This window comes from Hipposideros armiger, unplaced genomic scaffold (genome assembly GCF_001890085.2).
Source record: "Hipposideros armiger isolate ML-2016 unplaced genomic scaffold, ASM189008v1 scaffold_55, whole genome shotgun sequence".
Taxonomy (NCBI): domain Eukaryota; kingdom Metazoa; phylum Chordata; class Mammalia; order Chiroptera; family Hipposideridae; genus Hipposideros; species Hipposideros armiger.
Window position 1 is genome coordinate 2227334 of NW_017731405.1, and position 14238 is coordinate 2241571.

The following is a 14238-nucleotide window of genomic DNA, read 5'->3' on the forward strand; positions in this document are numbered from 1 at the left end:
GTTGTACATGTACAGTTAAGTAGCTTAAGTTATCATTTGATTATTGTTATCCTGATGGTTGTCATTTCTTAAAATTTCTCCTTCTTATGTCTATCCTTTTGTATTGCTCTTATTATTTCTTTATTTTCCTCTTATATATTTATTTGTCTAACTACTAAAAGTGACCAGATTTTGAAGTTGCTATTTCCTTGTAGGTATGGGTTTGTAAGACTAATGGAAAATATTTGCAGTTAATTAACATATAATAAATTACGACTTTTTATTTGTACTTGTTATTTTAACTTATAGCTTTTGCAAAACTTGCAAAAGAGATCAATGATTAGAGAATTATAACTATCAGGTCTATTTAAGTACCTTTCTAATTGAATTTTGCTTTATTCCAGAAAATTTTTAAAATACAGCTAAAGGAATAACCAGCAGACTTTAAACTCATTCAAAATTGTGCTACCCAGAGATAATTATTAGCATCTAAGTTTTTTGATAAAAGTAATACTTATACATGGGGGGAAAAACCCTTATTGGAAGGCATAAAATGAAAGCCTTCCTATTTATTCCCAGCTAGCCTTCCCTACCCCAAATTATTAGGGCATTGCTCCTCAGGTAATTGCAAATAGTAGGTTCTCAAGTGACCTGTTTTATTTGTTTCTTGGAATCTTTTGTTGTTCGTTTATATTCATAGTAACATAAAATGTATACCCATTTTGTACTTTGGTTTTTTTCACTTTGAGGTATTTCAGGATGAGTGTTTGAAGGTCACAATATTCTACTATAAATATTGTTAACATTGTCTTAACACAAGATCATGAGAAATAGAATGAGTCTTGTTTGCACACCTCAAAATTCTAAACTGGAACATTTTAGTATTTTAATATTTAGTATGTAGTTTATGTGGTGATTTAAATCCAGGTTTAAATCTGACTTAAAAGCCTTCCGGGTAGTATGACAAAAGATTTTTTTTTTTTTAAGATTTGCAAACTTATTTAAGTCCTATTAGAATATGAAAATTAAATCATGTTTTAAGTCTTATTGCAATATGAAAATTAAATCATGTTTTGAAATCCACTTAGAAATCTTTATAGCAAGTGATTAGACAAAAGCCATGCTCTAATATGATTTTTAAACTCCATCCTAGCAACATAGGTCTAGAAGTTAAGTAAGCAAGCTGGGTGGAGAAAGTTGCTTTTGATGTGTATGGACTATGAGAGCTTTTTCTTCTGCTCTTTAGATAATGTGAATATAGGAATGTTAGTGTTGTCTTGGACTATACTTTAATATTAAAATTTTTATTAACTAGAATTAGGGGAGATTGAGCTATTATGGTTAATTGAATTTTGGTTATCAGAGGAATAATCAGTAGAATTTTGTATCATTCTATTCCTTATTGTTGAAAATCTTCCTGATCTCTATGAATGCCTTTTCTTGTTTTAATAAATAAATACTTGTTTCCACTACTTGCCCGCAAAAGAACCATGTCTAAATTATCTATCCGAGTTCCTCACACAAGGAAGGTCAGGCATAAAATTACTAGTACAGTGAATACTTGTCAAACAGTTTTGTTGTTGAAAATAATCTCATCTTTCTTTGTTTTGGATTTAGCATGCAATATACTGTTTTGTTTTTCCCAGTAAGCTGAGCTTTAGGTTGTTTCAAGTACATGTATAAAAGTTTGGAAAATATATTTAAACAAAAAAGTGAGACAGAAATGTTAGTACATAATTTTGAGTGTTTTTTTTACATTGTAAATACAATTATAATGGAATGTGTTTTCAATTAAAAATTTACGAGTTGCATGCTTTGGATGATTACATTGCTTTTAGCAGGTATAGGTCTTAAGGGCATGAGGATCATACTTAACATCTATGACTAAAGTATTTTTCTTCTCTTCCCTGTCCTCCCCATCTAGTACATATACTTTGCTATTTTAAGTATGTTTTATAATTACATAGTTTCTTTGTTTCTTGTGGTTTATTTGCTAGAGAGAAAGTTAATTCTCCAAAACATTTCTGGTTTTCTTATAGATTGGCCAAAGAAAAAATGATGTATGAAAAAGAAGCAAAACAACAAGAGGAAAAGATTGAAAAAATGAAAGCTGAAGATGGTGAAAATTATGCCATTAAAAAGCAGGTAAAATTATATCTTAATAATAGCTAACATTTACAGAATACCATATTAACTAATGCATTAACAGCTCTAATATTATTTACGTCCTTACTGTTAAAATCTCCACTGAAATATGAGGAAACTGAAACACAGGTTAAATAACTTGCCCAACGTCACACAATTGATAAGTAGCATAGCTGGGATTTGAACACAAGCATTCTGGCTCCGGAATTTGTACTCTTAACCATTAAGCCATACTGCCTCTTGAATTTTAAGTATCAAATATAAAAATGACCTAACCTTATATTAAATATACTTGTGTATTTAAATTTACAAATATTTCCCCCAAGCTGATGTGAAGACCATTAAAATAACATATATGTTGATGTGTGTGTGTGTGTGTGTGTGTGTGTGTGTGTATTACACTTTTCAGTAGTTACTTCTGATTATCTTCATAACAAATTTCAGTCTCTGTAGCATTGCATACAAGGCTTTTCCTGATTTGGGTACCTGCTTATCTCTCCATCTTCATCTCTTGCCAGTCGCTGCCTGGACATCTTAGGTTCCCCTTTTAGTTCCCTGAATATGCTCTTTCTCCTATGCCTCAAGATGTTGCACATGTGTGTGATACTCTTCCTATTTTTCATATCTACCTTTTCCTTATTAATTCCTATTCATCCTTTAAACCTACCGTACACTCCACTTCAGTGCCAAGTTACGTCCCTTCTCTCTGCTTCCATAACACCTTATATATTCCCAGTGTAGCATTTATTGAAGATTCACTCTTGGCTAATACTTGTTTCAAAATTCTGGGATAAAATAGAGGCTATCAGGGGGAACTTCCTTATATTCCCACCACAAAAATCTATCAACCTACCTGCATCTGTACCTATACTCCCTTCCTTCCTGTTAGAGTGGATTATGTGCCCTAGCCCTTGTTACAGCCAATAGTGATGTTATTATCACTTCTTTGTCCTCATCTTACAAAAACTCAACAGCATTTGACACAAGTAACCACTCTCTTCTTGCAGCACTCTTTTATATTGGCATCTTTGATAGAACTGCCTCCTGGTTTTCCTTCTGTTTCACTGCCATTATTCCTCAGTTTCCTTTGCTAGAACTCTCCCTCTCTCCTCTCTCCCATACTTCCCCCTACACACACACACACACACACACACACACACACACACACACACACACACGGTTTTTTAAACCTCTAAGAGTTCTATCTTTAATCCCTCTCTAAGTAATCTCATACCCTCCTATAATTTTAAGTACCGTCTATGCCTATTTATTTATTCACTCAACAGATATTCATTGAACTCCTGCTATTTGTCAAATACTGTTCCAGTCACTCTTAGTCATGGAGTGGGGAATATATGTGTTCCCTTTCTAAATAATATTCTGCAAATAGTGTCACAGATTATCACATAATCTGTTCTATTTCATTTATATTTATATATTGATCATCTTTCAGTAAAGTCATAGTAGGTAAGGATTAACTCTTTATTGAATCCTGATTCTAATTGTTATTTAAAAATATTAGCCACTTACTGGTTATATCATTGATTACATATCCAGATGTAAAAGGAAAAAGTTTTGTTCAAAAGTTCTTTATACAGTCAGCCATGTTAAAATTCTTTTGTCACAGTGGCCATGGTTTATAACATGATTTCTTAGATTCCTAGTCATCCTAGTACTCATATTCAAAAATGCTATCCCATATCTAATTACAGAACAATACAATTTTCTGTTTGCTATTGTCAACCTGCAGTGTGTACAATCGTCAATTGCAATTTTGTTTCAGTCTCATGAAACCTTGTCTTTTACCCAACCGTGCTTTTCTCAATTTCCTTTTCCTAGATTTAGCTATACTGTAGCTCCCCATTCATTTTTTTATTATATGCAACAGGAGTTATATTGCCAGAAGCACTGCTCTGTTCCTGTTTGCCTAGGACTTTAAGGTCGGTAGTGGTTTCTTGACATTTGCTGTGCCCCTCACAGAAAATATCAAGGAAGCCAAGGCTGCATGTTGTGGGTTCTCTAGTCTTCTCCCTGTTTCCTCCTCTTCTGAATTAAATGGCTCTTCTCTCACTTGGATCCATTTTGCTCAGGTTTTCCTTGATCATCTGAACTGGCCCTATTTTATAACACACACTTAGGATGTGATCTGTTAGTCCCTACCAAACTTCTTGCCTAAAATTGATTGCCACAATTGGCCTCTTCCTGGAGTACGCCTAATTTTGGTTCTTTTAAAGTAAGTAACTGGACAGAAGTTTTAGGACCCAAAGAGGCCAAAATACCAGTGCTTCAAAGGTTTATGCTGCTACCCTTTTCTGGCTAAATATCACACAACATTCAAATATGGCCCAAATTGCTTTTAGCTATCTTCCCCCCCCCCCACTCTCATCTCTCAATTAGGGTGGATACAGATGATTTTGCCTTCAACCAGTGCAGATATTCTGGTCTTCTTTTTTTTTTTTTTTTCTAGCCTGTCCTGGAGCATAAATGATTCGCAATAATCACAATCAAACATATCTCTGTTATTTCATCTTAGGCATGACCCATGTTTTATTTTCTAGAAGTAATACTAAAAAGACAAACTGGTCCAGATTTTTACCAAAATTTCTCAAAAAAATTTTGCAATTATTACATGTAATTAAAGTATTGGGAAATATGTCTTTTTGAGAAAGATGTACACACATTTTTTGTGATTTACTTGAAACGTAAGTTAACATTCACAATTTAATATTTATTTTTCCTAAAAATAAAGGGGAAATCTTTTTCATTAAATATATAAAAAATAATAGGAGGCTTCAATTTACAAAGAGGAATTTGACCAGGGGTCTTTTCACAAGGCTGATTCTGCAAGAAATACCAGATTTGGTTTTTTTTGTTGTTGTTGTTTTTAAAGATTTTATTGGGGAATTAGGGGAGGGGAACAGCACTGGGGAATCACGGAAGGGGAACAGACAAGTTGCTGTCCTTTTGTTCTTCAGTCTAGTTGTGGAGGACGTTGCTTCACTGGCCCATGTTGGTATTATCATTGCGCTCTTCCCGGGTGAGGCAGATTGGCCGCCAGCCTTTGGACGGCCGCTCACAGTGGCTCTTGGCAGCTCACACTGGCTGCCGGCCGCTCACGCTGGCTGTCAGCCACACACAGTAGCTTATGGCAGCCCACTGCAGCTTCACTGCAGCCTACGCTGTCGCAGCAACTCAGCGCAGCCCAGCTCCAGGTCAAGCTGTTGTTCACCATCTTAGCTGTAGAGGGTGCAGCATCACTGGCCCATGTGGGATCCAAACTGGGGCCCTGTTGCTCAGAGCCGGTGTCCTAAGCCAACTCTTAACCAACGCGCCACTCGTCTGGCCCCAGGTTTGCTTTTTTTTAATAAAAATATTGTTTAAAATAACATTCAGTGGTGTAAGAAAATATTGTCTCTTGGCACATATACTCAGGTTTATAAATGATGTTCTGTTTGTGCATTTGCTTTCTTGTTTTTTGTTATAAATTCACGGGAAGTTGCAAAAAATGTTCAGGAAGGTCTCATACACCCCATTTCTCCTGCAATATTAGCATCTTTCATAATTACATTACCATATGAAACCATAAAACTAACATTGGTACACCATAGAGCTTATTTATATTTCACTAGTTGTACATGTATATATCATTGTGTTTGTGTGTAGTTCTATACAATTCTATCACATATGTAGCATATGTAACTACCACCACAATCAAGATAGAGAACTGTTACATCGCAAGATTACCTTGTGCTACCTCTATATCCCCTCCACCTCTAAATCCTAAATAATTAACATTCTTTCAAGAGTGTTACATAATATGGAATGGAATCATACAATGTGTAGTACTTTGAAATTTCCCTTTTCCACGTAGCTTAATTCATTTGAGGTCCACCCAAGTCATTGAGTGTATCAATAGTTTGTTTCTTATTATTGCTGAATAGTATTCCATGGTATGGATACACTCAATACATATCTTCTTGATCACTTGATCATAGTTTTTAAATTCTTTTTATACGTTGCTGGATTCAATTTGCTAATATTCTGTTGAGGATTTTTGTATTTAAGTTTATGGGAGATAATTATCTACAGTTTTCATTTTTTATACTGTCTTTGTCTGGTTTGGGTACCAGGTTAATACTAGTCTCATAAAATGAGTTGGGAATGTTCTCTACTCTTCTTGAAAGATTTGTTTAAAATTGGTGTTAATTCTTCTTTAAATATTTGATAAAATTGGGCTTGGAGAGTTCTTTTTCAGGAACTTTGTAATTACAAATTTAGTATTTGTAATGATATAAAACTATTTAGGTTACCAGTTGAGTTTTAGTGGTTTGTAGTTTTCTAGGAATTGGTCCATTTCTTCTAAGTTGTTGAATTCATGAGCATTATGAACAATATTATTAAATTGCTCATAGTATTTCTTTTTTATTCTTTTAATGGCTGCAAGATTTGTAGTGGTATCCTCTATTTTGCTAATGATACTGGTGATTTGTGCCTTCTGACTTTATCTTTGTCAATCTTGTACAAAGGTTTATCTTTTTTGTTTTTGCAAAAAAACAGCTGTTTGTTTCATTGATTTTTCTCTGTTTTCCTGTTTTTTATTTCATTGGTTTCTGATCTTATTTTTATTGTTCCTTTCCTTCTGCTTCCTTTGGGTTTATTTTGCTCTTCTTTTTCTAGGTTCCTGAACTAAGAACTTAGATTTTTAATTTGAGACCTTCTTTCCTAATGTAGCATTTTAGTATTATAAATGTCCCTCTCAGCACTGCTTTAGCTGAATACTGCAAAATTTGATGTGTTATATTTTTATTTTCATGTATCTGTATAATTCTCTTAACTCTGAGACTTCCTTGTTGACCCATGGGTTATTTAGAAATATGTTGTTTAATTTCTAAGAGTTTTAAAGAGTTTTCTGTTGTCCTTCTGTTATTTTTGTTTGTTTGTTTTGTTTTTGTTGTTTTTTGACCCAGTATATGGTGTACTGCTGTGAATGTTTTGTGGGTGCTTGAAAAGTATTTGTATTTTCCTTTCTTAGGTAGCATGTTCTATAAATGTCAGTTAGATCTTGTTGGTTGGTTGATGGTGTTATTCAGTTCTTTTATATCTTTGCTGAATTTTTCTCTAGTACTTCTATCAGTTGATAAGAAGGGGGTATTGATAATCCCCAAATATATTTGTGGATTTGTCTGTCTCTCCTTTTAACTTTATCAGTTTTTGTTTTATATATTTTGAAGCTGTCTTATTTAGTGCATACACATTTAGGATCAGTATGTTTTCTTGGTGGGTTGATCCTTTTATCATTATGTAACATCCCTCTTTGTCCCTAATAAGTTTTTTGCTCTGAAGTCTATCCAATTATCCAGTATTAATAGAGCCACTCCGTTTTTTATGTTTGCATGATATATCTTTTTCCATACTTTTATTTTTAATCTGGCTATTTTGTTATGTTTGAAGTGAGTTTCTTACAGATGGCAAAAAAGTTGGGTCCAGTCTGTGAATGTCTTATCTTTTAGCTGGTGAATTTAGACCATTTATATTTAAAGTAATTGTTGCTATGTTAGGGTTTAGGGGTCCAGATCATTTTTGTCTCATGGGATCCTTCTTACATCCTTAACCATTTAGCAATAACCACAAACACAAGTCAAATGAATTTTTTCTTGACATTTGTCTTTTTTTATCTGTCTATCTCTCTACTTGAGAGAAGGATTTCCCAAAAGTGAGCATTCCAAGAAGCCCATGTGGAAGCTGCAGGGTTTTGAGCCTCAGTTCTTAAGTCCCAGAATCTTACCTTCACTACATTCCATGGGTCACACAGGGCCAACTCAAATTCATTGTGGGAAGTGACTACACAAGGGCAGGAATTCCAGGAAGTAAGGATCATTGAGGACCATCTTGGAGACTGGCTGTCACTACCACTAATTCATATGCTTGAGTTGAAATCAGAATCACGGGCTCTAACTCAGACTCTGTCAGCTAGCTAATAACTCTGGGATTTGACTTTTTCTTTTGTAAAATGAGACTGGCCTAGAACCACTTGTGTCCCTTCTGACTCTATAATTCTGCATCTGTTTCTCAGTCAGAGTATCTTTATTGAGGTATAGTTGACAGTTTAAAATTGTATATTTTTAAGGTGTGGAACCTAATGCTATATGTGTACATGGTGAAATATTCAAGCACATTACCATTTTACCACTGTGTAAAAGGAAAAACTGTTGTTCCAGTAATCTCTGGATTTCTCTAGAGTTCAGTCTGGCAAACTAATGCAGTTACTATTGGTTCCAGAAGCAACCAATATCCAATATTAGAGTGATTATATAATAGGTGATTGTATAATAGCTATAGCCAGCCCTGGGTGAATGATCTGGTTCATTAAAGAGGCTGGAAGCTTTATCCAAATCAAGCAATAGCAAAAGAACTTGGCATGGGCCAGAACTCTTATTTCTGAAAAAAAATCAAGATCTGCCAATTAGGGCTTTTCCTTTCCAATTTTCATATGTTTGATTTTAAAGGAAATTGATCTGATTTTAGTTCAATAGTTTATTCATTGTTATAATCTGAGCCTTGCTAAGCCTCCTCTAACTTCCATTTTACCTGAATAACTCCCCCTCAAAAAATGGTAACTTGTTTTAAAAACAATAAGACATCAGTAGGACTGCATCCTGTTGTGTTCCCCTAAGGTTCCTTGTACCTCCCACTCTGTGCCAAGATCCTGACTTAATCTCAGTCTTGTTACAGTCAGCCTTAAAATAAACTGACAGTTTATTCAGATATTTTAAACAGAGACACCAGTCATTTGAGTGACTCCCTCCCAAGAGGAACACTTTGAAAGATAATACTCACTTAGTACAGTAAAGGTATTTTGAGGAGTATCTTTACTATATAATCACACCTTACATATTGTCTTTTAAAATCATTCCTGACAGTTGTAATTCATTGTTACAAGGTAAGGTATGTGATTTATGGCCTTGATAGAGATGTGCTTATGGATTCCAAATCATGGTCATCACTGTACTGTATGCCTTTGGCTTCCTGTGGCATGATCTAGTAGAAGTGGTATCAGATGTTTATTGTTACGTTCATGCTTCTATACTGGATTGGAGGACAGAGACCTTCTCTCTCTCACCTTTGTATCCCCTGTACCTGGCATCCTACAGATATATTGTAAGCTTATTGAATGAATTGGGGCCTAGTGTACAGGAGAGACTTAAGTTTGGCCCCATGTAGGTCAGAGTTCTGTTTTAATAGATTAATTGAGGATTCTTGCTGTATAATAATGGATACAATAATAATGAATAGAAGTTATTTTGAATAGCATTGTTTAAAATTTATTTCAGTGACAACACTAAAGCTTTCCAAAAAGTTTACAAGTGTACATTTTGACTTATCATATATTTGACCTAATTCTTTATATTTAGTTTATCTTGTTTAATTCCTATAAACTATTCTTAAGGGAAGTCCATAGTAGAAGAAATATCATCTGCTTACCCAATGAAATGTGCTTGTCACTTATTTTTCACAAGTATTCAAACTAACTAGATATACAAAATTAATTTAGTGGCAGTGATTAAATATCTATGCATAGTATGGTTAGCTTTGGAGTAAAGTTATGATCCTGTGTTTGAAATTTTTAATTTATAGTCAAAGAATGACAAGTTCAGCAATAGACTTTCACCTGAGAATATGTGGATGGGGAGCATCCTTGTATATTATGATTCTGATTTTGTTTATGGTGTGAGCTATAACAAAATTATTGCGGAAAGGAAGAAGGTGCTGGGACTTAATAAAGTTTTTGTTAAAATACAGTATGATTACCATTACCTAAATTCTTTTTTATTTTATATAAGCTAGGTAGTAAAGATTTTTAATGAAAGTTCAGATTTCGTACCCATTTAACCAAAGGTATTTGACCAAACATGAGTTTTTGAAAATAGATGATCTCTGTGTCTCTTTCTGAGAATAGTTTAAGGAAATACAGCTTCCTACTTACCTTAGGAAACAGACTTATTTGAGGTCCGATATCTGAAACTAACTTCTTTACCCTCTTTTCGATTGGGTTTCCTGGTCATTGATTTGATTTTTTTTCTTCTTTTATGATTTGATATGTTGCAGTCCAGTTTTGAATGATTTGAAGTCCAGAAATGTCCTCTAGAATAAATATTCCTGTGTTTAATTCTGTAGTGTCTGTCTTTAGGAGGAATAGGCAGAAGTTCAGATTCAGAGGGGTGCCAGGTCGGTAATTTGGCTCAAACGGCATGGGGAGAATAATCTCTCTCCTAAAATGAAGCACAAGGATAAGTAATAACTTTTTATGCATGATAAGCATCAAAAATATGAACCTGCTGGTCTTTGCTTTTCATTTTTCTTTACCTCTGTCTTTCAATGAGAGCCTCCTGCAGTGTGCACACGATGTGATCAATAACTCAATAACTTTTTTCATGCAGTAATTATCTCCATGTGATATTATCTGAACCCTGTTTTTCTTTATTACTCGAAAGATGCAGGAGATATTTATATAACCAGCTGATCCCATTTTGGATAAAGGTGCTTTGTGACAGCAGGAGAAATAGTATATTTTAAATAGCCTTTTTAAATAAATGCTCTATGGAAAGCTTTTCCAGTTAATTTTCACTTAGCACAGAAGATGATTACCAAAAGGTTTAGATCTAAAACTTGTACTTTGTATATTTTACAGTGTAATAGTCATTCTTTCTAACTTCTGATAAACACAATTTAAATTAAAATATTGAACCATTTTACATAACTGTAATTTTTTTTCTGATTCCTCTTACTCACTGTAGATATTTACAGAGGTGTAAACTAAACACATAAGTTCTGCAATCTCTGCGTGTCTCACAGAGATTCTCGTTGTAGGCAGAGATCCTGCAAGAGTCCCGGATGATGATCCCAGACTGCCAGCGCAGGTTGGAAGCTGCGTATACCGATCTTCTGCAGATATTAGTAAGTAAAGACTTCTCTGTCTTATGTTTAAAATTTTTCAATCAGATATATATATGGCAAAATTTTTAAATATTTAACTCTGAAAATTAGTTGGTGACAGATCTTTGTTCACTTAACCTGTGTACCAGTATATTTTTAAATAATAATAAAGGAATTTAAGTTATGCTCCAGTAGAAGTACTATGTTTAGTATATTTATTCTATATATTTAAACTTAATTAAATGTATTTGCGTTAATGTGGTAGATATTCATAATACTAATATTGTCCAAATATTTTGCATTATTTGGTTTTTATACATAAGGATCTTTTTGACTCATTAAAGATGAGTAGATTGAAATTTTAGAAGTTCCAAATGTTTCACATGAACCTGAGCCATAATAAAAAGGACTGGAACTCTTTCAGATTCAAACCTAAATTAATTTGAGAGAGGAAAAAAAATCCCTGTAATATAGGCAGTCCTCTCATTAACTTGGAGTTGGATAACACTATTATCATACTTGCTATATAAGTGCCCTGTGATACAATGACAGAGTCATTCTATAAAGAATTCTAGAATAATTAAAAGCCGTCTTATTTCTTTCCTAATAGACATAAAAGCATAATACCATATATCGGGGGTGACAAAAAAATGTGTACACATGACTTGTATTCATCTTTTGTTATTGGTATATATTGAGTATTACAATTTTAATACAGTTTTTTCCTTTCTTAAAATGTGTATACATTTTTTTGGCACCCTCTGTATATGCCAGTTGTTATTATTGATGATAATTTGATGAATTCTAACATTTACTAATCTCATTTTATATTTCTATTTCTTGAGCAAATATTAATTACTAGCTACACAGCTCTCTCCTGACTCATAATTGTTCCCTATATAACAAAAATAATGTAAGACTTTTTCATGATGGTTATATGTATTCTTTGAAAGAAAATGAGATTTATTTTCCCAAAATAATATTAGGACTAAATCCGTAGAAAGAAAGAGAGAAATGTATACATTTTACTTTAATTTTGACACAGAACTTTATGTTTATTTATAGGAACCTTTTAAAGGCAGGATAAATTTTCTTAACAGCCAAAAATGAAGCTATGATTTTGAAATAAAAAATAGATGAAAGCAGGAAATAATTACTCTATTAAAGTACTATCTGAGACAGAAGCACCATTTGTATTTCCTGACAATTTAAATGCTTTTTTTCTCTCATGAATATAGTAGCTGAGAAAGTAATAGAAATTGCTTGAAAAAAAATAATACTGTCTTCGGATGATGTATTTGTGTCTTAGGATGTACTCAACAATATCTCTACCCTCAAATGGCTTGTATTTACTGACAGAGAACAAAGACAAGTTTAGGTGTAATGTAGAGGTTTAAGAAATTCTTACCTATAGCCTGAGTTAAACAAATTTAAGTGCTTTTGCTTTAAGTTTTCCTTAAATAAAACACACACCCTTTATACCCTCTGCTCTGTAACTACTTGTATATCTCCATTTTTTATTGATTGACGTGACATGAATTGATTACCATAGCTTTATTGATTTATTAAAAATCAAACAATTTCCTATGCATAATAACGTAGATATTATTCATTGATTTGTTACTATTATAATATATTCGTAAAAGTTTTATGTAAAAGTATCAAGGAAAAACTTAATCTTTAAATATCAGAAAAGGAAAGATGTTAGTATTTTGTTTCCTTGTAGTAGAGTATATAATAGTCTTTAACAAGCAGGCAGTTCACTTTTCTAATTAAAAGATTGTACTTAACTCTGGTATAACACCAGTAGTCTTCTTTTACATAGCTGGGGGATTATTTTGGTTTAAATTTTATCATATATGTAACACATTAATAAATCATCATTTTTTTACTTTTAGTCTGTGATTAATAATAACCACTTTGTATGGTGATGTGTTGACAAAATAAGAATAAATTTTTAAAATTTTTTCTGAAGTTTATATTTAATTAATGTCAATAGCTTTAGATGATCATGTTTTTCACTTATGATATGAGAATACACAGTGAAACCAAACCAAACTGTTTCTTCCTTACCTGTAAAGAAAGAGCAGAACTGTGGCAAATCTGTGGAATCATATTATAATTAGATGAGGCTTGGGACCCTTTTTCTTTTAATTTTTGAAGTTTTTACATTAGTGGTTTATTGTATTTGAGTAAATAACTGAAAAAGTACTGAAGTTTGAGAAAGATAAACCTACCTTTTATTATATTTTATTTCAGGAGAGTGAAAAAGAATTGGAAGAAGCTGAGGAATATAAGGAAGCACGTTTAGTACTGGATTCAGTCAAGTTAGAAGCCTGAAGTTTTTCTGTACAGGGTGTTTTTTTTTTTAATTAATCCTGGGATTCATTCCACAATTCATTACTTTTGACCACTGCTGTGTGTTCAAGTAGTATGAGAATATGATTCTTTTTATGCAGTTGCATATCTTTTTCTTTGCCTAATTTAATGTGTCAAATAAATGAATTCGTCTAATAAAGTTGTTTATTTTATACTTTTTTACAAAATATTTTTATTAACCTTTTATTAAATCATAGACATTTTTGACAGAATTAAAATCTGTTGGATTCTATTTGAAGTCTAAATGTTTTGGTTCATAAGCATGGTTTGAGTTGAAAATATGATACCATTTTATTTTTTTTAGATAAAATTCCAAATTTTGAGCAGTTTATTCTGAATAGGGCACAACTCCTTGATAAGAAAGAAAGAACCTCTCTGTGAATAAGGCCTCACATATTTATCCCTTCACAGTGAAAGTCTAATATTTCCATTACTATAAACTAATGGGAACCATTTGAATTCTTTTCCAGAAGACAGATTTATACAGAAAACACCAACTATTTAAATCTTCAAATAAGAGTCTCATAAACAATAAAGAATTGAATTGTATTTTAAAGGTATAATGGCTGTTGCTATTGGAGTGCTGGGAAATGTTTAATGCCTCTTCAAGATGGGGGAAAAACCTCTGATTTGTAGCTTTTGCTGATTTCTGTAGTATAAATACTACCACTGTGACCGATTCCAGGCTACTAGCATGACTTCACGAAACACAGAGTTGGGAAGAAACAAGCCAGCTCCAACATACGCTGGAGCCAAACCTGGATTATCTTGATTGACTGGAAAAGCGTATCGCTTTATCAC

At 33.0% G+C, this 14238-nt stretch overlaps 1 protein-coding gene across 1 annotated transcript in view; it reads left to right on the plus strand.

Moving 5' to 3' along the window:
- TBCA (tubulin folding cofactor A) overlaps nt 1–13595 on the plus strand; it is a 66761-nt gene extending 53166 nt beyond the window's left edge. The window contains exons 2-4 of the mRNA XM_019640989.1: nt 2019–2124; nt 10993–11079; nt 13318–13595. Coding sequence (XP_019496534.1) covers nt 2019–2124; nt 10993–11079; nt 13318–13398 — 274 coding nt within the window. The 3' untranslated portion in view covers nt 13399–13595. The remainder of the gene's footprint in view (nt 1–2018; nt 2125–10992; nt 11080–13317) is intronic.
- The last annotated feature ends 643 nt before the right edge of the window (nt 13596–14238 follow it).